The 22,249-nt window shown below is 46.3% G+C and overlaps 2 protein-coding genes across 2 annotated transcripts in view; one reads left to right on the top strand and one right to left on the bottom strand.

Moving 5' to 3' along the window:
• Nucleotides 1–22,249, top strand: part of NQO2 (N-ribosyldihydronicotinamide:quinone dehydrogenase 2) — a 698,677-nt gene that overhangs the window by 194,848 nt on the left and 481,580 nt on the right. The window lies entirely within an intron of this gene.
• LOC136400413 (tubulin beta-2B chain) lies at nucleotides 16,363–19,555 on the bottom strand. Its single transcript, XM_066377037.1, has 4 exons — nucleotides 19,283–19,555; nucleotides 18,437–18,545; nucleotides 18,035–18,145; nucleotides 16,363–17,688 (listed from the first exon to the last, which is right to left on the bottom strand). Exons 1-4 carry the CDS (start codon nucleotides 19,337–19,339, stop codon nucleotides 16,628–16,630), a joined length of 1,338 nt encoding a protein of 445 aa, XP_066233134.1. The 5' UTR covers nucleotides 19,340–19,555; the 3' UTR covers nucleotides 16,363–16,627.

Below are 22,249 nucleotides of genomic sequence, written 5' to 3'. Positions count from 1 at the left end.
CCTCTTCTCATAAAAGGAAAAAAATGGATTTATAGAAATTCAATAACATAAAAGTGAAATGGTTACTGTTAAATTTGGGTCCAGAGCCCCTTTAAGCCCAAACTCCCCTCACCCAACCTCCCACTGAGGCAACTTCTTCATGAAGCATCTCCCTCACCTGACCTCCCCCTCCCCTTAAGCAACTCCCTCAACTGAGGAGATCTGGGATGTGTACTTGGGACAAGGCCCATGGGAGAGGCCTGAGGGTTGAGGAAAGGAGACAGTCTGTGAGCAAGGCCACAAAGCAGGATATGCTAATCTGAGCTTGTCCAGATTCACCAGCCTCCATGTCAGCACAGACCTGCAGTAGTCCCTATATCAGGTAACCCTTCCTGCAGCTCTTCACTGATGCTGCTAGGGTGGCATCCATTCATTTCCTACCGCTCATTTCCTTTCCTACAGCCCATCTGTGCACAGATGCATAAATACACTTCTTACAAAACTCATCAGGCCTGTGCGTCCCTCCTTTGACCAATCTAACAGTTACAAAAGCTGCCAAATTAGGAAAGATCACATTCCAAACATTAGACAGAACAAGATAGAACTAGTTTTAGAAGCTACAAGGGGTTTGATGTCCTCTTTTCATCCCATTATATTCAAAACAGAGATTTCCATGATGAGGAGCAGGTCTGAAACTCCTGGTCCACTCTCTTCCTCAGTGTAGCATGGTGTGGTAGACTAACCAGCCTGGCAGGGTTTTTATTGCTTCTGTCCAACAGCTGGGTTGTAAAACATCAACTACCACAGAAGATGCGCATTCACCCTGGAACATTTCTCATTCCCCAGCGGTCTACTCCAGCCCTGTGCTAGCTGCTGGGAAGCCAGAGCCAATGATGTGGAATGCTTGGCTCTCAGATGGAAAGCCTGCAGGCAGGAGCTCCTGCCAGGAGCTGCTGTACTTAAACTCAGCAGGTCAGCAGGAATTAGGGGATGGGATAATGACTGAGACATTGCTGTACACTTGAGAAACTTACAGTTTAGCAGGGAGGGAGAACCAGAATTTCAATGTAAAATTGTCAAAACAAAGAGGGTTCAGACTATCCACTTGGGTGTTCAGGAGAGACTACCCAGAAGGGGTGGTGGTGAGCTACACCTTGAATAGCAACAGTCGGAAAAGCATTTGCAGGATGAGGAAGGGAAAGAATAAGAGCCAAGCTAACAGGCTGTCAGCAGGTGACTGTGGGGACAGGTTTGTATTACTGGGTGGGGCTTGCGGTCAGTCGGTGAGCTGTGGATGAAGGTTGAGTCTACCTTCAACTCTTCAACTGGTGTCAGTGCAGTCTTAGGGTACTTGCACTTCATGTTGCGGGGAAACAGGAGGTTTGTAAGATGAGAGACAAAAGGATCAGGTTTTCATTTCTGACACTTCTGCTGCAATAAAGCATGGACTGGAATTTTTCTTTGTATGCAGTGTCTCTCACATGGTAGGTGCTCCGTAAGTATCTGTTGAGTGGATAGTAGTGAAGATAGGAAAGAGAAATATCCTTTTTTAATGTAATTATTTTTAAAATATTTTATTTATTGATTTTAGAGAGGGGGGGATGAGATCATAGTTGCTTCACTTTAGTTGTTCATTGAATGCTTCTTTTATGTGCCTTGACTAGGCAAGCCCAGGATTTGGAACCAGCGACCTCATGAAACTCTCCTCACAGGTGTGACAGATTTTACATCCCTTACTGAAACTTTATTTTGTTTTTAACATGCTAATGTTGCAAGGGCACGATTAATTAGGGGGTCTTCCGAGCTAAGACTCTATTGAAAACTTCCTAACATCAACAACCCCTGGGAGCTTGTTAGGAACTAGAAAGGTAGAATTTCCAGCCCCACCACCCCCTTCTCTGACACAGAATCTGCATTTAACAAGACCACCAGGCAAGGAGCAGGTCTCACACAGACTCTTGAGCCATGTGGTAGGGAGTCGTCCTGAGGACCTAGGAGGATCAAGAAGAGCTAGGAGACCTGAACCCACAATGCCCACTTCTCTGCTTGAGGCTAAAACTGGGGTCATACTAACAGAAATCTACAATTCTCTCCAAACCCCAGCAATCTCATATCATTCAAACTCATACTTTGGGAGCACCAAGAGTAAGACTTTTGCATCACACACCCACTTCCCTCTTTACTCAGCTACCTTGTGGTGTCACTGTCTTCTTGCTCTCTGGTCTGGATTCCAGCCGGCCTCTGAGCAGAAGAGGTGGTCAGGATGCTTGCCTAGAAGGGCACTCCTTTTCAGAGGTGCCAGTTTTGCACCACTTTGCATGTATTGGCAATGACAATGACATCCAATGGTAATACTTAGCACTGTTACATATCAGGTACGGTTCTGGTGCTGCATTTGTTTTTGACCTTATGGATCATGCATAATGATCATTCTGTTATAAAGTACTTTAATTCGCCAGTTACATAGAGACACCAGGATATAGAAGAAATTTTAGGAGGAGATTTATTAATTAGCTAGCTAGCTACATGGGGCATGGTCCCAAATCATGTAAGCTCTCATACAATTCTGAACCTTCTTTTATACAAAATCAAGTACTGATTGGGGTGGGTAAGAAGGGAGCATGGTACAATAGTCAATTACTAACAAGCTTAAAACGTCTACCTATAGGATCTATTAAAAGGAAAAAGCATTTCCACACATCAAGACTACAAGATAACACTGTAGTGATAAACGTTTTACATACCCAGCAAAGACATTCCCAAATCTTCTAGTGTCTACCACATATCCCTGTCACCACAATGAAATGGTTACCTTAGGTAAGGTGAGAAGCTAAATGAAATTACCTTCGCTAAAAGTGTTGGGGCTAGCTTATTAGGAAACCTAAAAAGCTAGTCCTCGCTTGCCCAGTTTACAAGTTTTATACATATAAAGAATTTCAAAAGGGATGCTAATTAGAGAGTATATAAAATGTTACAGAATGCAGGTTTTTCAAGCAAGGGGAGTAGGCTCGTGATCCCTCTATCTAGAGAAGGGGTCGGGAACCTATGGCTCACGAGCCAGGTGTGGCTCTTTTTTTTTTTTTTTTTTTTTTTCATTTTTCTGAAGCTGGAAACAGGGAGAGACAGTCAGACAGACTCCCGCATGCGCCCGACCGGGATCCACCCGGCACGCCCACCATGGGGCGACGCTCTGCCCACCAGGGGGCGATGCTCTGCCCATCCTGGGCGTCGCCATATTGCGACCAGAGCCACTCTAGCGCCTGGGGCAGAGGCCAAGGAGCCATCCCCAGCGCCCGGGCCATCTTTGCTCCAATGGAGCCTTGGCTGCAGGAGGGGAAGAGAGAGACAGAGAGGAAAGCGCGGCGGAGGGGTGGAGAAGCAAATGGGCGCTTCTCCTGTGTGCCCTGGCCGGGAATCGAACCCGGGTCCTCCGCACGCTAGGCCGACGCTCTACCGCTGAGCCAACCGGCCAGGGCTTCAGGTGTGGCTCTTTTGATGGCTGCATCTGACTCCCAGACAAATCTTTAATTAAAAAAATAAGAATGTTAAAAATATAAAACATTCTCATGTATTACAACCCATTTATTTCCTACCGCTCATGTTCATGGTTGTGGGTGGCTGGAGCAAATCACAGCTGTCCTCCAGGACAACTCCAAATTTTTATTGGGTAATGCCTAACGTACACGGGTCATTGTGAGCTCAGGAAGTAAACTTCCCTCCTTTTAATCAAGTAGTCAGCTAGCTAATTGCAGAAACCCTTTTGACGAAGAAGATGGCTAAAAGAAAAAAAGATGAGGAGTATCGTACTTTCCAGCAGGAACGGACAGAGGAATTCGCCTTTGTGGAGAAAGCAGGTTCTGCAGTGTGTCTAATATGCAATGATAAAATTGCATCGATGAAACGGTCAGATATAAAGCGGCACTTTGACATACGCCATACTACATTTGCATCGAAATATCCAGCGAGGGACAGCAGGAAGAAAGCACATCAAGAACTACTGTGCAGAGTACAAGCTAGTCAGCAGCAACTCTGTGTTTGGACCCAATAAAGTGACTGGAATTCGGCTGGCTTTGCTGGTGCTTTAGCAATTGTGAGAAACGGAAAGTCATTCATAGATGGGGAGTATGCCAAAACATTCATGCTTGATGTTGCCAATGGACTTTTTGACATCTTTTCGGATAAAGACAAGATAATCAAACGAATAAGAGACATGCCTCTATCGGCAAGAACTATTCATGATCATACCATCATGATGGCAAATCAACTTGAGGCAACACAAGTGAAGGACATAAATGCAGCACCATTCTTTTCTCTCGCTTTGGATGAGTCAACAGACGCAAGCCATTTATCCCAGTTCAGCGTGTTTGCAAGATATGCTGTCGGTGACACACTACATGAGGAAAGTCTTGCTGTTTTGCCTATGAAAGAGACATCAAGAGGGGAGGATTTATTTAAGTCTTTCACTGAGTTCGCTAAAGAAAAAAATCTGATGGATAAACTTATTTTGGTGTGTACTGATGGTGCTCCGTGCATGGTGGGGAAAAACAGAGGATTCGTAGCGCTTCTTCGTGAACATGAAAAGAGACCCATCCTAAGTTTTCACTGCATCCTACATCAGGAGGCGCTTTGTGTGGCGAGCAGCTTGGTGACGTGATATCGCTGGTCATTCGGGTGGTCAACTTTATTGTTGCCCAAGCTTTAAATGATCGCCAGTTTAAAACACTGCTGGATGAAGTTGGGAATAATTATCCTGATCTGCTTCTGAATAGCAATGTGCATTGGTTGTCAAGCGGGAAGGTGCTCAGCTGTTTCGTGGCTTGTCTGAGCGAAATCCGGACTTTTCTTGAAATGAAAAGTGTCAAGCATCCTGAGTTAGCTAATACTGAGCGGCTCCTGAAGTTCTACTATCTTGTAGACATGACTGAACATTTGAACCAGCTCAATGTGAAAATGCAAGGTGTTGGAAATACAGTCTTATCCCTTCAACAAACAGTGTTTGCATTTGAAAACAAGCTGGAACTCTTCATTGCTGACATTGAAATAAGTCGTTTACTACACTTTGAAAAACTGGGAGAGTTTAAAGATGCATGCACAGCAAGTGACCCTGCTCAACATCTTGATCTCTAGCAGCTAGTGGGCTTCACATCTAATCTCCTGCAGTCATTCAAAGCGCGCTTTGGAGAATTTCGTGAGCGCACTCGTCTTTTTAAGTTCATCACCCTTCCACACGAGTGTGCAGTGGACAGCGCCAACCTGAGTTACATCCCCAGTGTCTCCATCAGAGATTTTGAGCTACAAGCTGCTGATCTGAAGGCCTCAGACATGTGGGTGAATAAGTTCAAGTCACTAAATGAAGATTTGGGAAGACTTGCACGACAGCAAGCAGAGTTGGTGAGCAAACACAAGTGGGGAGAAATGAAGAAACTTCAACCTGCAGACCAGTTGATTGTCAAAACTTGGAACACGCTTCCTGTCACATACCACACACTGCAGCATGTGAGTATTGCTGTACTGACAATGTTTGGCTCTACATATGCATATGAGCAGTCTTTCTCACATCTAAAGAATGTTAAGACGAACCTACAATCACGTTTAACGGATGGAAGTCTCAATGCCTGCATGAAGCTTAACCTCACCACCTTATCAACCAGACTACAAAGCCATCAGCAAAACCATGTAGCACCAGAAGTCACATTAATGGTAAGAAGTACTTTATTCATCATTGGTTAGCAACAGCATAACAATATTATTAAAAAGAATTCAGAGACTTCTTGTACTTTAAAAGTGTTGGTCTTACATAAAATGCACACGTTTACTTGTATTTAGTGTTAAACATATTGTATGGCTCTCACGGAATTACATTTTAAAATATGTGGTGTTCATGGCTTTCTCAGCCAAAAAGGTTCCCGACCCCTGGTCTAGAGGTATAGTCACTCTCAGGACTCTAGGAGGGGAGGAAGAGTTAGAATCAGTGTAGGAATTTTTAACTAAGATATGTAAACATTGTCTCCTAAAAGCTCTTAAGCAGGGGTCCCTAAACTACAGCCCGCGGGCCACATGCGGCCCCCTGAGTCCATTTATCCGGCCCCCACCGCACTTCCAGAAGGGGCACCTCTTTCATTGGTGGTCAGTGAGAGTACTGATCACAAAGCGCGGCGTCGCTCATGTACAGTACTACTTCTGGTGACGCGGGACATACGCGTCACAGCTCCGGAAGCGTGTCATATCACTTGTTACGGCTAGCAGTGACAAATATGGAACCGACAATGACCATCTCATTAGCCAAAAGCAGGCCCATAGTTCCCATTGAAATACTAGTCAGTTTGTTGATTTAAATTTACTTGTTCTTTATTTTAAATATTGTATTTGTTCCCGTTTTTTTTTTTTGTTTTTTTTTTACTCTAAAATAAGATATGTGCAGTGTGCATAGGGATTTGTTCATAGTTTTTTTATAGTCTGGCCCTCCAACGGTCTGAGAGACAGTGAACTGGCCCCCTGTGTAAAAAGTTTGGGGACCCCTGCTCTTAAGGAAGGGGAAGAGGAAGTTTTCAGATAAGTTTTACCTTCCTTGCTGTCTAGCAAGTGGCCTCAGTCCTTCCAAAGAACTAGAGTTAAATTATGATTAGTTACTAACTAACTTTTGCCCCTTTAATCTCTTTCTCTAGGGGTGTTTTATTCCTCTTCAGAAAGGAGGCATAAAGGGGCCTGACTCTTTAATGTTAACAATTTTTGCAATTCCTTACCACCTTATCACAATTTGTATTTTATAGATGCAGAAACTAAGGTCCAGAGAGGTTGAGTAACTTGCCCAAGTCACACAGCCTATAAATGGAATTACGTCTGGTTATCATTTGAAACCCAGTGGCCGAGCTGCTGGATGCTCTGAGTATTGGACAGAACTTTTAGCAAGAGAGTTTTTTTCACTGATTGCTGGATATATGAGCTAACAGCTAGAGAAACCACTGAGAAGGAACTAGAGACTTAGTGAATGGTTTAAAAACAAGTTAAGAAAACTAGGACATGAAAAAAACCTGATTATGGCCATGGGCAGATGGGTTTTCAGGAACCAACAGAATCTTACTGAGTCCCCATATAACCTCTGGCATAATTAGGCCCAAACTCTAGCCTGTGCTACTGGGACAAATAGAGTGACCTCACTGAAGGATCCATCCACCACAGACAATGAGTGTCACGAGCCAGTGTGACTCGTAATTTTGCAGGTCTCGTGTGGGAACGGAGGAGGGTTAAAAAATAAACATAGAAAGAAAAATGATGGGTTCAGGAAGCCTCATTGCCAAGCTGATGGCTTGCAAGAGCGAGTCTCCACTCCCAAAACACTTTATTTATAAAGCAGGGAGCAAAGCCATTTGCAAAACAAAGAGAGCTCAGATACAAAGTCACATTTCTGAGGCAAACCAAGAATTCTCCCAAGTGCAGAAAACTCCCCATCATGCATAATATCTTACCTTCACAGAACAAAGGGTTAAAAGAAAACTGCCTTTAGTCTCTTCCATGGTTATGGGGGATGGGACCAGTAGAAACTATCAGCATAGCAGCTAACATGGAGGTGTGGAGAAGGGCATGTAAATTGCCTTTACCAACTTAATGAAACAATCAGAGGTTGTGGGGAAGAGTTTAGCCTTTAGCAACTTAATCAAGCAAGTGAGGTGAGGGGACAAGGACCCTGTCAGCTTACTGCCAGTCCCACACACCTCTGTCTCCCCCAAATATAAACTGTTTCTTGCAGCCTGTTTCTGACAAATGAGCTGTATGTGAAGAAGACTGGACAAGACCAGGAGATGTGAGCTGAAGTGGGGAAGGAATGCCAGCACAGCAACGGCCACAGAGACCTGCCAGAAAGAGGCAGCTGAGCGGTTCATCTGTTTCAAAAGGCTTGAAGTCCCAGAGGTAAAAGCTAACTATTCAAAGGGTAAGTCTTTTCACCGCTAGTGGCAAGGGAGGAACTGAGGAAACAAAGCAGAGCCCCCTCCCCTGGGGCAGCCTGATGCCAGAGGGAAGGAATGAGCTGGTACCCATGGAGATTGAGGACTCCATCGCAGGTCCGCTGTGGTCTGAGTGACTGAGGCTGCCTGCGCGGTGCCCACTCAGAGCCGAAGTGAGGCAGAGGGAGTAGAAGGGAGCCCTGTGAGCTCTGCCCTCAGAGCCGATCTGTAAGACATTTGATTTAGGGCAAGAATCTTGTAATTTGGAAGCAAAGAACTTTGTATCTTCTTTAAGAAGTTCTATTTTCTTCAGCGTTGAGCAAATGAGTTTGTAAAATTTGTGTTATTTGAGTTTGCTCACTTTTATTGTTAAAAATGGCACTGGACAGCACCAGGTATGTGATCTGTGAAGTTGCTAATTACCTTCCTGCTTAGGAAGGGCCATTGTTATGCTAATGGTTGCTGGAGGAGGGGTTTTTCACGCCCAATGTTTTGAAAAGAGCAGAGCAGAGAAGGAGAAAGAGGAAAAGAAGCCAAGATGGCAGGGAAAGAGAGAGAAATCAGTTTTGCAGAGTAAGAAGTCTTGTTGGCAGATGGGGAACCAGAGGTGAGGGGCTTTGGGACTGGTGAGGCCTTTGATTCTAGGATAAACCGGAGAAGATTCTCCTGGTTGTGGAACTGGATAATGAGTCATTAGCTTTGTGAGCTCTGAATGAATGAAGAGGGAAGTGTTTTTCCCTGTGTGTTTGCTCGTCGGCCGGTATGAGACTTGAATAAAGGAATGGCCCACCATTTTTTGGCTCCACTGTTTCTTTACTGTTGAAATATAGAAAAGAAAGTCTCTTAGCATGAATAATTTTTGTCAGAACTTACTTTTTCTGAAAAGACTCCCTATTCCTGGCCTTGAGGCTGGTCACCCAGACTGTGGACTTGGGCTAGCTTTGCAAGGTTGCAGGTGTTCTCAGAATGTTTCTCCCTAAATTCACCCTATGGATAAACATTGTAAAAAAGCTTGTCCTACTGCTATGCTTCCTCTCCTTCCCATTCCTCAATCAGTATGTAATTTTCCCTTTAAAAGCCAGTCTTAGACTGTAGTTAGCACTGCATTGATTTGAACAACTTAGTTCTCCATGTGGTCGTGCACCGGCATTAAAGACATTCTAATTTGGCTAATTGATTGTGCAGCAAGAGTTCTGTTTCTCGCTGTTCCATTACAACATCATCGGCCCAAATCGAATGGGAACCTGAACCTACATGGCCACAGTGAGGGCTGCAATTACTGGCCATACATTCAGGAAAGGTTCTAACCTGATCATAAAGATCTTATAAAAGGGATTTCTTCGCCTGGATGAAAAATTTGTGGAGAGTCTGGGGGTATTAATGACACCCCCACCCCAGGCCAGAAGCAACGGCCTCTCGTACAGTGACTTGGCTCAGGGCCTAGATGTGAGCTAAGGAGGCTGGGACAAGGATGACAAGGCACTCAGAAAAGTAGGGGTTTTGATCCTGAGAAGGCTCTAACCGCTTTTCTCCTGGACTCTGAATTCCCTTCCTCCTCTTCATCTTTTATTTTTATTATTATTTTTATAAAAATTGATTCATTTTAGAGAGACAGAGAGGGAGGGAGGGTGGAAGGGAGAGAGAGAGGGAGGAAGAGAGAGAGAGAGAGAGAGGCATTTCTTAGTTGTTCCACTTAGTTGTGCACTCCTTGGTCACTTCTCATATGTGCCCTGACCTGGGATCTTTAACCAACTGAGCTAACTGTCCAGGTGGCCCCCTCTTTCCTCTTCCTCCTCCTTTAGTCAACCACTGGAGGCTGTGCTTACCTTTAGTTGGCTCCCCCTGCTGGATGGCCATCACTCAGACCACAGAAGAGAAAGCCTTCTTTAGCTCACACCCTCCCATCGCCTGACTTTGGGAGTTAGTTACTTCTGAGCTCTGGGTTCTGCAGGCAGAAACAGCGGGCTGGACTGAGGAAACATTGCAAGTTCCAAATGATAGCCACATCGTTTATTTCTTTTTAAAATGTCAAACTGAACGTTTGACATAACTGAATATAGGATTCAACATACACACACACACACACACAGATAAGATACCTCCATTCTTATGAATAGAAACAAGACACACACATTGGTACTGCACAGGGAAGACCTGTCACAAAGACTGCTTGGGATAAAGGCTGGGCAGGTGGCAGTCTGTCCTCTTCCTGTGCCAGCATGCAAGTCAGTCCTTTAGCTTTTTTTATGAGAATGTTCAAACAAAAGGTCACGGTGAGCCAGCCTGAGAGCCAGCCTGGGATCCTACCCAGTTGACAGCTAGTGCTGGGATGGGGTAGGTGGCAGTGGTCCAGTGTCCAGAGGTGCTCAGAGCAGGACTCCTCCCCCACCAGAAGAATGCAAATCTATAATCCGGTGTGCCTCCCCCAGAAGGGAAGAGGTGGACTCTGCACCAGGCACCAGCAGTACCAGCTTCCTCCCAGAGACCTGTCAGCATTGCTGGGGATAGGGAAACAAATGGAAGGAAAAGGTGGTTGGGCTGCTGCTGAGCTGGCAGCCTGGGAAGGAGGAGAAAGCACTGATTATCTGGCTGCATTTTCTTCAATGGAATAGTATGACTGTTTTCAGACACTATCATTTGTTAAATCAGTTTCCCCTCCTAAAGAACCCTGACTCTCATTATTTTGTGAATTACACTAGACCTTCTAGTTTGGGGGATGAGATGTTGCTTTTCTATGGACGTTGCCCTGCTTTAAAACCAATGAGAATGAGTTGAGTCTCCTCTGTGTTTCCCTAGCATGCACAGCCTGGTCAACACTGGTGGTGGTGGTCCTCATATCCGTCTCCCTCACCAACTTGGAAGCTCCATGAAGGCTAGAATAGGCATGTTCATGTTTGTGTTTTTAGCACAGTGTCATGCACATGGTAGGTTGTATAGATGCAGATGGGAACAAAACTATCTCCATCTCTGTGTCCTTTCACGCCCTCACCTCCCACCCAGTTCACCAAAGAGTCGTGGTTCTATCTCCTCAGTGACTGGCTTTTTCTCCTCAAATTACAGTAACAATATCCATGAAAACAAATCTCAGTGCTTTAGCCAGTGACTGTTCACGGTCAGCACAACCTGAAGTGGACACTTCATTATCAGCCATCGAAGGAATTCCCCTGAAAGACAGAGATGTGCTGTCAGCAGCTGACTAAAAGATAGAAAGGCCTAAATGTAAAAGGAGTCAATATTTTGATTTAGAGATTTGGATCAAAAAATCTTCTATCCAGTTACATAAATGTCTAACAACTATGTTGTTCACCCAAAGTTAACATAATATTGTATGTCAACTATAACTGAAACACTAATTTTAAGAAGATAACAAATAAATGAAAAAAAGAAGAAGAAATCTTTCTTCACAAAGTCTGCAGCTCTTGTTTTGGAAAATGAGGACCCTCAGCATAAGACATGTTGAAATTGTGTCTGCAGAGAACCTAGTTGGAGGAGCTAAGAGATCTGGTTATGCCATTTCTTAGCTGCTCTCTAATTAGAGAAGAAACTTTCCTTTTTAACAGAACCTCTAAATTGCTGGGGCAATAATGTGTAAAAGATTGCTTTGCTGATCCTTCCTGTAAGAACAAGTGGCCAATGAAACACAAGCAGAAAGAAGTCATTGGGGGAACTCCTGACATCAATCTTTAAAGTGGCTCACTCAGTGGGAAGGTGTCTTTTTATCCCCCCACCCCACCCCCTTCTTGCCTGGACCCCAGATACATGACCAGAGCTACAGTGGCCATCCTGCAGCCTGAGGAGAACTTGAGGTTGAAAGCCAATGGAAATAACAAGTAGAACAGAAAGAAGATACGTATTGTAGACCTACAAAGCCTAGACTATGTGTCTTAGATATTTTTTAAATGAGAGGAAAAGAAACTCCTCAAAATCATTGTTGCTAATAGTCCAGCATCAGCTCTAACTGATAAAGTGACCTGGGAACCTTGCTAATTATGCAGCGAAGGAAGACTTAAAGTTTCCTCATTTGTAAGCTAATGAGGTTCTATTAGATCACTCCTCCATCTCTAAAACTTTATAATTTTAAGACTCTATAGGAGTGCACAAATACAAAATCCCTCCGGTTTGCCTGATCTCTGATCTAGCGTGGCCTCCTGGGCAGATTTGAAAGCATTTATACCTTTAGGTAGAAGTCAAAATGTCTATGAACATAGTTACATGACCCAGCAATTCTACTCTGAGGTAAATGTATTCAGGATAAATAAAAGCATACACACCCACATACACACACACACACACACAAATACCTGACAACTGAATGTTCATAGCAATGTTTTCTTAATAGCTAAAAGTGGAAAAAACACAAATGCCTATTAATTGATGAATGAACAAAATGTGGTATATGCAAACAATAGAATATTATTTCATTATAAGAGGAATGAAATTCTGAGATATGCTACAAGGATGACCCTTGAAAACATTATGCCTACTATAAAAAGACAGACATGTATGTCATGAGCCCATTGATATGACATGGTCAGAATAGGAAAATGTATAAAGTCAGAAAAAATAGTGATTACCAGGGGCTAGAGGGAGAGGAGAATGGGGGAGGAGCTGCTAGTGGGTATGGGTTTCTTTTCTAGGAGATGAAAATGTTCTGGAATATTAGTGGAGACAGTTGCACAATTTGTGAATACGCTAAAACCCACTGACCTGTATGGTTTCAAATGGTGAATTTTATGGCATGATAATTCTATTTGCTAAAAAAATAAATAAAAATGACTATGAAAGCATTTTGAGTGAAATGGACTGCACCAGGATAAACCTCTCTGGGTGTGTGTTCACAAGTGTTCCTTACAAAAAACATGAGCATGGAAAGAAATCAGCAGTGTAATAGTTGTCAGGTAACTTTGTCTAGTATACAAATCATTTCTTAACTAAAATGGGGATGTGTAAAAGGTTGGACTCCAAAGAATTTTCATTAACTCCCTACTAATTTGCACACTAACTACCCCTGACAGAACAGTCCTCTTGCTTCTGTGACTGCATTGGAACATTGTGTAAGTCGTGATTTAGAACCAGAAAACTCCACATCACCTATCCAAGCGTGACCCCATTAGAGGCAAAGGCTTGGCATTTCATCGTGTGTTCAGCCCATGACGTTGACTTGTGGACCAAGGACACCTTTGGGTTTTTCCTTGAAACCAGTAAATTTCTATTTCCCCATTTTCCTATTCCTCACGTATCCTTGTATGAAATAGGGCCCAAGAGTGACAGCTGCAGAGGAAAGAACACTTAAGTCCAAGCACTGATTTGTACAGAGACTTCTGTGATCCTTGGAGAAGTCTTTGACCCTGAGTCTCCTTACTGCAAAATAAGGCAGTCAAATTAGGTGATCTATTAAGGTTATTTTTAGTTTGTTTCTTTTGTTTGTTTTGTTTTGTTTTTTCCTGAAGTGAGAAGAGAGGAGATAGAGAGACAGACTCTGCGCCAGACCAGGATTCACTCGGCATGCCCACTAGGGGGTGATTTTCTGCCCATCTGGGGCGTTGCTCTGTTGCAACTGGAGCCATTCAAGAGCCCGGGCCAACTTTGCTCCAATGAAGCCTTGGCTGCTGAAGAGGAAGAGAGAGACAGAGAGAAAGGAGAGAGTAAAGTGTGGAGAAGCACATGGGTGCCTCTCTTGTGTGCCCTGGCTGGGAATTGAACTCAGGACTTCCACACTCTGGGCTGACGCTCTGCCACTGAGCCAACTAGCCAGGGCAACTTCTGAATCCTGAATCACGCATCACACCCCTGCGGGTTCTATAATTTGGTACTGTATCTGCTCAGCCGTTAATATCCTCCTGAAGGCACATCAAGGAGAGACAGACAGCTCCTTTGTAGCATGCTGAAAACACTCACCACCAAATCCCATCACCCAATGGTAACATGATAAAGGAACCTAATAGAAAAAGTAACTCTTAATCCAGGTGAGTCTGTGCATTTTCCTGCTTTTGAACTGTTTTCTAAGGATATAGTTCATGTGCATACTGATATACAAATGTGCTTTTGAAGCTTTGCCCCAAGCATCCATGTTTGGCTGAGCAGTCTGGCACCCATTCCTGTAATCACCTGTAAGTTCCAGCAGTGTGCAGTCGTGCGAATGCTGACAGGCTAGCAGGCTGGCCTGCTGGGTGCCTGCCTGTCCCCATCTCACTAGGTGAGAGAGAGAAGCACAGTACTGGCAGTATGCCAGGAGGCACCTGGCAGTAATCCTTTTCTTTTCCAAAGTGACTGATCATGTGTCTGACAGGTTGTGGGGAATGCATGGCCAAGGACAGATCCCAGGGGCCCTGGCAGCTGACCCAAGTCTTCAGGGTGTTTAAAACCAATGCTACCCTTCAATTAGGTTGTTGGAAGCTTTACACTAGCTCAGCAGGAACGACACCTGCCAGTCCACTGTTAAATATAGAAAACTGGAGCAGCCACTGGCTCCTGACCTGTTTGACCCTAATGACCAGTAGGTCTAGATCTTATGACACATGCTTATAAAGTGAACTGCTGCTCTTTCTTCATTTATGGGCCATTTGGTAGAATTAACTTACTTTCATACTATTGAGAATGACACTGCTCACCTTTCTTTGGAACTGTTTTCAAATGTCCTCTAATCTCTATAGTATGAAAATCACCATCTATCCCTCATCTTTCTTTCTTTTTTTTAAACACTTAAGTAGGAGTAGAACCTATATACAGAGTAAGATTTATAGCAGGATTTTTTTCTAATTTTGAATTTGTCTAAAAGTTAGAAAAATTGTAAACCTATTTTTATTTTTGTTTTTCCTATAAGGGTTACATAAGTAAGTTTTGTACATTGTTTATAACTAGCACACCCCTTCTCTTCCCAAAGGAGAAACTGACTGGCCCAAGTTAAGGCAGTGCATTGGCACCATTTTGACAAAAGTGTATTTTATCCCATAGAAGCAGCTGATCTTCAACTTGGGAGTCATGTCTTTCTTAGTGGTTGAGTTCAAGTGTAGAGGCAGGCTTGGGTTTAAGACCCAAATCCCAGCTCTGCATGGTAAGATGGCAACAAACTACAAAAATTATGGCTTGTCTATTTAAAGTAAAATTCTCCAATAATGCAGAATCATACTTCCACATAAATTCCAATGTAGTTAACTTAAATACAAATAGTTTGTTATGTAGTATAAACATGATTGCTGGGAAGAAAAGTTGCTTGGGAATTTTAGCATATAAACTATTTATAAATCTATGTCTATTTCTAAATACAGGTGATTTATTTCATTAGCTTAAAAAGGCATAGTATCACCTGGGTGGCGCAGTGGATAGAGCGTCGGACTGGGATGCAGAGGACCCAGGTTCGAGACCCCCAGGTCGCCAGCTTGAGCGCCGGCTCATCTGGTTTGAGCAAAAAGCCCACCAGCTTGAACCCAAGGTCGCTGGTTCCAGCAAAGGGTTACTCAGTCTGCTGAAGGCCCGCGGTCAAGGCACATATGAGAAAGCAATCAATGAACAACTAAGGTGTTGCAACACGCAATGAAAAACTAATGATTGATGCTTCTCATCTCTCTCCGTTCCTGTCTGTCTGTCCCTGTCTATCCCTCTCTCTGACTCTGTCTCTGTTAAAAAAAAAAAAAAAAAAAAAAAAAGGCATAGTATCATATACCGTTTGACAGAAAATTCTAAATAGAGATAATTACAGGGTAGTTATTTCCATATGCACAGCCTTATATGCATAAAATTGCTCATTGTTAACACTAAAGAAAGAAGTATAATAATCTACATGTTCATTGGTAGAAACTGGTTAAATAAAATATGGTATAACTACATAATAGATACAATGTATCCATTTCAAGATGAGACGCTCTCTGTATTTTAAAGATATAGTTTAGTTATAAAACAAAGAAGGCAGAACAATGTTAGTATTATAATGTGTATGAAGAAAAAAAAAAGGGAATTTACACAGGCTTGAAGTATATGAATATTTCTGCAAGGATGCGGGAAAGATAATGTTATAAATGGTTGCCCTCTAGGGCAGAAACTATACCAACGGCCACAGAACAGAGATTTACTTCCTACTCTCTAGCCTTTATAATATTGTGCTGTTGGATGTAGTAAGTTTTCAAAAGATTTTTTTTGTAAAGGAAATAAAGGTATAGTAGGACTCCTACATGAAAATAAATTTAGTGTACTTCCAGGTCAACCTCTTTTCAAGTAATTAAATACTAGTTCCTTAAAGGCATTTTAACATTTGGATTGATCTCCCATCTTAAATTGGGTATGCCTGTGGTTGGTTCAATTTTACCACACTGAAAGAGGAAACTCATTTGAATTTTTACCTATCCCTTCACTTTTCTAAAGGAAGCATGTAATATAATGTGTTCAGAAAGGTACATTTAGACTGATAATAAAGAATTCAATAAAGAGAAGACAGAAAAGAGGCCCATTAAGACACAAACTTTATGTGATTTTTAGCCATTACAACAGTAGTTCAGAAGTATCTCAAATGTTACTTTGATGTCATCAGTGTTACAAAAAAAAAAAAAAAAAGGACAGGCAACAATGAAGAGCACCAGAGAACCAGCGCACACACCTACAGCAGACCATGCTTCTTTTTCTTCGCTGCCAAGAAATTTTCACCATGAATCCCCACCCCTTGCTTTCCTTCACAACTTTCCCTACCCTGCAGGAAATCGTGAAATGGCACCTTAAGCCTCATCCTCGCCCTCCTCCTCCTCGAACTCCCCCTGTTCGTCAGCCGTGGCATCCTGGTACTGCTGGTACTCAGACACCAGGTCATTCATGTTGCTCTCGGCCTCTGTGAACTCCATCTCGTCCATGCCCTCGCCCGTGTACCAGTGCAGGAAGGCCTTGCGCCGGAACATGGCTGTGAACTGCTCCGAGATGCGCTTAAACAGCTCCTGAATGGCCGTGCTGTTGCCAATGAAGGTGGCTGACATCTTGAGGCCCCGAGGTGGGATGTCACACACAGCTGTCTTCACGTTGTTTGGGATCCACTCCACGAAGTAGCTGCTGTTCTTGTTCTGCACATTGAGCATCTGCTCGTCCACCTCCTTCATGGACATGCGGCCCCGGAAGATAGCAGCCACCGTCAGGTAGCGGCCGTGGCGGGGGTCGCAGGCGGCCATCATGTTCTTGGAGTCGAACATCTGCTGAGTAAGCTCGGGCACCGTCAGGGCCCGGTACTGCTGGCTGCCCCGGCTGGTCAGGGGTGCGAAGCCGGGCATGAAGAAGTGCAGGCGTGGGAAGGGCACCATGTTCACCGCCAGCTTGCGCAGGTCTGCGTTCAGCTGGCCGGGGAAGCGCAGGCAGGTGGTGACCCCGCTCATGGTGGCCGAAACCAAGTGGTTGAGGTCTCCATATGTGGGGGTGGTCAGTTTCAGGGTGCGGAAACAGATGTCATACAGGGCCTCGTTGTCAATACAGTAGGTTTCATCCGTGTTCTCCACAAGCTGGTGGACGGAGAGGGTGGCGTTGTAGGGCTCAACCACTGTGTCAGACACCTTGGGCGAGGGCATCACACTGAAGGTGTTCATGATGCGGTCTGGGTACTCCTCCCGGATCTTGCTGATGAGCAGGGTGCCCATCCCTGACCCGGTGCCACCACCCAGCGAGTGGGTCAGCTGGAAGCCCTGCAGACAGTCACAGCTTTCCGACTCCTTCCTCACCACGTCCAGAACTGAGTCAACCAGTTCAGCACCCTCTGTGTAGTGGCCCTTGGCCCAGTTGTTCCCAGCCCCGCTTTGGCCTGTCAGGGGAAAGACATTTCATAACTCACTGATGAGTGGATTAAATTCTTTTTTACCAAAAACCCCTCAATCAATGAGTCAGTGTTCAGACAAGATTAATTTAGGTTATCACCAAGATGTGCAGACATTAAAATATTTGGTTGTGGATATAATTATAAATAAGGAAGGCCAGGAATACCTGGCTATTAGTGGTTGAAGGGCAAATTTGTTTTAGCTTATATTAAGACTCAATCAGCCCACATCTGGGCATTCTGCATACTTTCCCCTAGGCAGTCACACCCTTCAGTGCTGAGCTGTCTGGTGTAAAATGAGCTTCCAAGGCCATCAGCCATACCAGACACTCACCAAAAACGAAGTTGTCGGGCCTGAAGATCTGGCCGAATGGTCCAGACCGGACCGAGTCCATCGTGCCCGGCTCCAGATCCACCAGGATGGCCCGAGGCACGTACTTGTTACCTGAGGGAATAAGAGCTGGACTTAGACCTGCCTGCAGAGAACCCTGAAGAGAAGAGCTTGGCACCATATTCCTTTTCACAGGCACTGCTGCTGACCCCCAACAAAGGTATGTAAGAGACCCACCAAATTCTCAAAGGATTCATTGGGCTGTGAGCAGGAAATCTCACTGAAATACCACAATGAAAGAGTGGGAATTCAAAATCCTTTAATCCACCCTTCCTTAGGACCAGACAAACTCCTGGGAAAAGAGGGGGTAAAAAACTAGAAGTGAGGGAAAGTAAAGACAATTACCGGTGGCTTCATTGTAGTACACATTGATTCTTTCCAGCTGCAAGTCACTGTCTCCATGGTAACTGCCAGTGGGGTCGATCCCGTGCTCATCACTGATGACCTCCCAAAACTGAGACACAGTAAAAGGCTGCATTTAGCCACACCCAAACGACTAAAAATGAATAGACACTCCGACTCAGTTCCCACAACCCAACCCTTTCAGGAACTTTAGGGCTGGATGACCCCGCACGGCCGCAGGACTTGTATTTTGCAGGGTTACAAAATTGAAATTGGTCGTTTCCGCGGCGAACAGCTGCTCATAGCAGAAATGAGGGTCTTTAGGGATGGGGGAGGGACCACCAATGCACGCAGGGCTCCAGCCCGCACAGAGGGAGTGGGCGGAGGCACAAGGACCAGAGGGACCTGAAGAAGAATGGTTTTAGATTCAAAGCACGTCCTGAGACTTCAAGACAATCGCCTTCCCCTCCCCTCCCCCCGCAGCTCAACTCGGCTTCAAGCGAGTAAAATTAATTCTCCGGGTCCCGGTGCCTCGCGTAAACCCGCGCATACAGCCTCGCAAACACACCCGCGCCTTTTCCAGGCCCGCGTTCCGGGTTAAGTGAAAAGAGGGGAGGAAGCAGAGACCGAGGGGTGACCAGGTTTCTAAATGAGTTACAGCAAAAATGAAAGAGAGGTTTCTTCCCTTCCCTCACGAAAGTCGCCTCCGAGCCCACGCACAATGCACCCGGGAAGGTCTGTGCTTGGAGAGCCCCAGACCTGCTCAGAATGCTGTTGGAGCTCAGGAACCCGAAGAGATTTAGGCCTGGGTCCCCGCCCCCTCCCGGCCCCTCTCCTGGGCGCGCCCACCTTGGCGCCGATCTGGTTGCCACACTGGCCCGCCTGGATGTGCACGATCTCACGCATGGTGCTAGCTAATTTCTTCTGGCCCGGGTCGGCGTCTGTCCGTCTGTCCGTCCTCCCTTACACACCCACGACGGGGTCACCCGGAAAGCGCTCGGGATCCACCGGCTAAAAGCGGTGGCCCACCCGGCTCGGCCTTTTATGCAAGAAGGGTGGGGCGGCCCGCGCAGGCCGCGCCCCCAGCTGGAGCCCCCCAGTCTCCTTCGCGCTAGCACTCTGCAGGCCTCGGTGACGTAATGCTCGGAGCCCTAGGGACTGTCCAGGGGGCTGGACCATGGGCCCGTAGCCAATCAGCACAGGTTTGCAGACCAGAAGAGGAAAGGGGGCTCTGCGGCGTAGGGTGGGGGCGGCCGCATTGTCTCGGGCTGGTAAGGTGGAAAGATCTGGGTACTGAAAATTGAGGGAGGGTGAATGAGCCGAGGGCGCTGGGTGTGGCAGGTCGTAAATGGGGAGAGAGCTGGGACTTGAAGGAGGGGACGCAAGGGGACTCGAGCAGGTAGATAGGCCGACAGGTACGTCAGAAATGAGAGCGATATGCTCTGGGTGCTGGCAGGTGGTAGGGTGGAGGCGGCGGAGGCTGTGCTGCTAGTGCAGATTGACGCGGCTTCTCCGCCAAGAGCCAGAAATCCATAAGCCCCCCTACCCCAGGGAGACCGCTGCCCCTTTCCCCAATCCTAGAGATCAACAACCGTCCAGCGTCCGAACCCTAGTCCCACAGGTCCATGTGAGAGGACAGGTGGCTGCAAGAGGAAGTCGTATGTGATCAGGCTGTTGGGGTCTGAAGAGCCGTGACCCTGGACACATGAGGCCCTAGAGTCCCGGGGTGCCTTCCTCCCCGCCTCCAGCATCCGCCTGTTCTCTTTGTCTCTGTGACAAAGGCCTCTTGCGCCCTCTCACCGAGCATACAGGGCTGGGGCGACCCTCTACGCCCTTTCCAGCCCTTCTCAACCCTCTCCAAGAGTCCACAGTTTCTCCTCTGCCACTACCAAGGACTCCTCCACCCCCGCGGGTTGGCTTTTGTTCCCTGGGCGTGGATAGGGTGGGTGGGCTGGCCGCAGTCTGAAGTGTCCCGCGGTCAGAACGAGGGGCGGGGCTAAGGCAGAACAAAGAGCTCATTAAGTGCATGGGATGGCTCCCACAATTATTTAAAAATCACACCCCAGGCACTCCCTGTTTATAGGTTTAGTTCGTCTATTGTCTAGTATGGGCACGGTTTCCAAGAGCGGTCATCGCCCGCTCCATCGCTAAATGTCTCATCTTCAGTTAGGCCCCGACCCCATGGCGGCCACAAGGTCTCCAACCTTTGGGCTGCAGATGGGGGTGAGAGACACGCCTAAACACGGCGGCACTGCGAGGGAGAGGCCCCGGGGGACCCCGACGAGCACACACAGTGCGTGCAAGACTCAAAAGCACCTATTCACCTTCTACAGTTTCTAAATAGTCGAAGAAGGAGCTGATCTCTTTGTTACTTATCGTGTGTGTGTGTGTGTGTGTGTGTGTGTGTGTGTGTGTGAGAGAGAGAGAGAGAGAGAGAGAGAGACAGAGAGAGAGACAGAGAGAGAGAGAGAAAGGGAGAGAGAGAGAGAGAGAGAGAGAGAGAGAGAGAGAGGGAAGCTGAACCTGCGTTCGCAAGGATTGGCTAAAACGTCCTCTACATTCACCAGACCTGGAATCTGGTCTCTGAAATTCCACGGGTGAAGCGCCTTCTCTCCTCCCCGACCCAAATGGGTCGTCTACGAGGTAAGGTGACCCCTTTTTCATCCTCTGGCTAGAGCAACCAAATGACCCCGGTTCTCGCGGTGAAACGGAGCCAGCAGCTGTTGAGTGAAGTCCTCCTAGAACTACCAGCAAGCTGTCATCGCCTCCCTTTCCCGCTGGGGGGTGGGAGAGGCTCTAACAACTCCATTCCTGTGCACAAAGAGAAGAACAAAAGCCAGCCTCCCCTGTTTAGCCCAGACTGGAGCTCTATCTTGAGCCAGAGTTCCCCAGACTTCGTTGCCCGAGTCTGGGTTGGGATGCCGTCGGACATGGCCACAGGGGCGGAGATCCGGCCACATGCCCTACTTGCGGGGTTCCAAGGACCTGGGGCTTGACCCCGAGTTTCTTATCCAGCTCCCGCAGACGCGGAAACATCGAGGGTGAACGCCCCAAGGTCACACATCAAGTTAAAGACAGAGCTCAGGCTAGAATTCGTCTTCGGGGTAGCCCAGCCCTTGGGGAAGGTGACCACGTCTAGGTCACAAGGGCTGTGGCTGGTGTCAGCATCTGGTTCTGGGGTTGGGGGCTCCGGGGTTGGGGTCCTGGGGTTAGGGGCGTGGGCCTACCCGCGCCGTTAGCGGTCAGCGCGGGTTGCCAGAGCAAAGGGGCAACTCCGCAAGCAGTGTGTGTGTGGGGGAGGGGGGGGGCAGAATCAGCCCTCTGCGGGGTGATTGGAGCCCACCGGCACCCTCCCTCACCTAAAGGTTTCTTTTCTCAAATTCTGTTTCAGAGCAAGATAGAGTCCTGCCTGGGTGAAACGCGTGTTCAAGATTCTGCGGATAAAAGGGCCCTTTCCTCTTGTGAGAAGGAGGCTTAATTTGTCCCTCTGAAAATCCGGATGCCCTTGGGGTCTGGGCACTTTTGGTTCAAGATTTGCTTTTTTCCCCTATGTTTTGCTTTGCTCATACCTACCGCAACCCCATCTCCCCTCCTTTCAACCCCCTCCCCGCCTCTTATCCAGCATTCTCATTAACAGTTAATGAGAATGTGCCTCAGTGTGGAATCATGATGCTACATTTTCAGTTTTTCCACAAGGAGTTGATTTTGTGTCGGAAGGCTAGGTGCTGATGACAGCAGGTCTTTCCCCAAAGTTTTTTCGTTTACCTTCTAACCCTTATACTTACTCCGTATAGTTCCTGAGAAGACACTGGAGAG

This window comes from Saccopteryx leptura, chromosome 3, assembly GCF_036850995.1.
Source record: "Saccopteryx leptura isolate mSacLep1 chromosome 3, mSacLep1_pri_phased_curated, whole genome shotgun sequence".
Classification (NCBI taxonomy): Eukaryota; Metazoa; Chordata; class Mammalia; order Chiroptera; family Emballonuridae; genus Saccopteryx; species Saccopteryx leptura.
The sequence above is the reverse complement of the archived record's forward strand: the minus strand, read 5'-3'. Positions and strand labels throughout refer to the sequence as shown.

Coding starts and splice junctions, on each gene's coding strand:
- LOC136400413 (XM_066377037.1), bottom strand. CDS start 19,339: ATGCGTGAGATCGTGCACATCCAGGCGGGCCAGTGTGGCAACCAGATC. Junction 18,146..18,436: donor GTACTACAATGAAGCCACCG/GTAATTGTCTTT, acceptor TTATTCCCTCAG/GTAACAAGTACGTGCCTCGG. Junction 17,689..18,034: donor GCCCGACAACTTCGTTTTTG/GTGAGTGTCTGG, acceptor TTCCCCTGACAG/GCCAAAGCGGGGCTGGGAAC.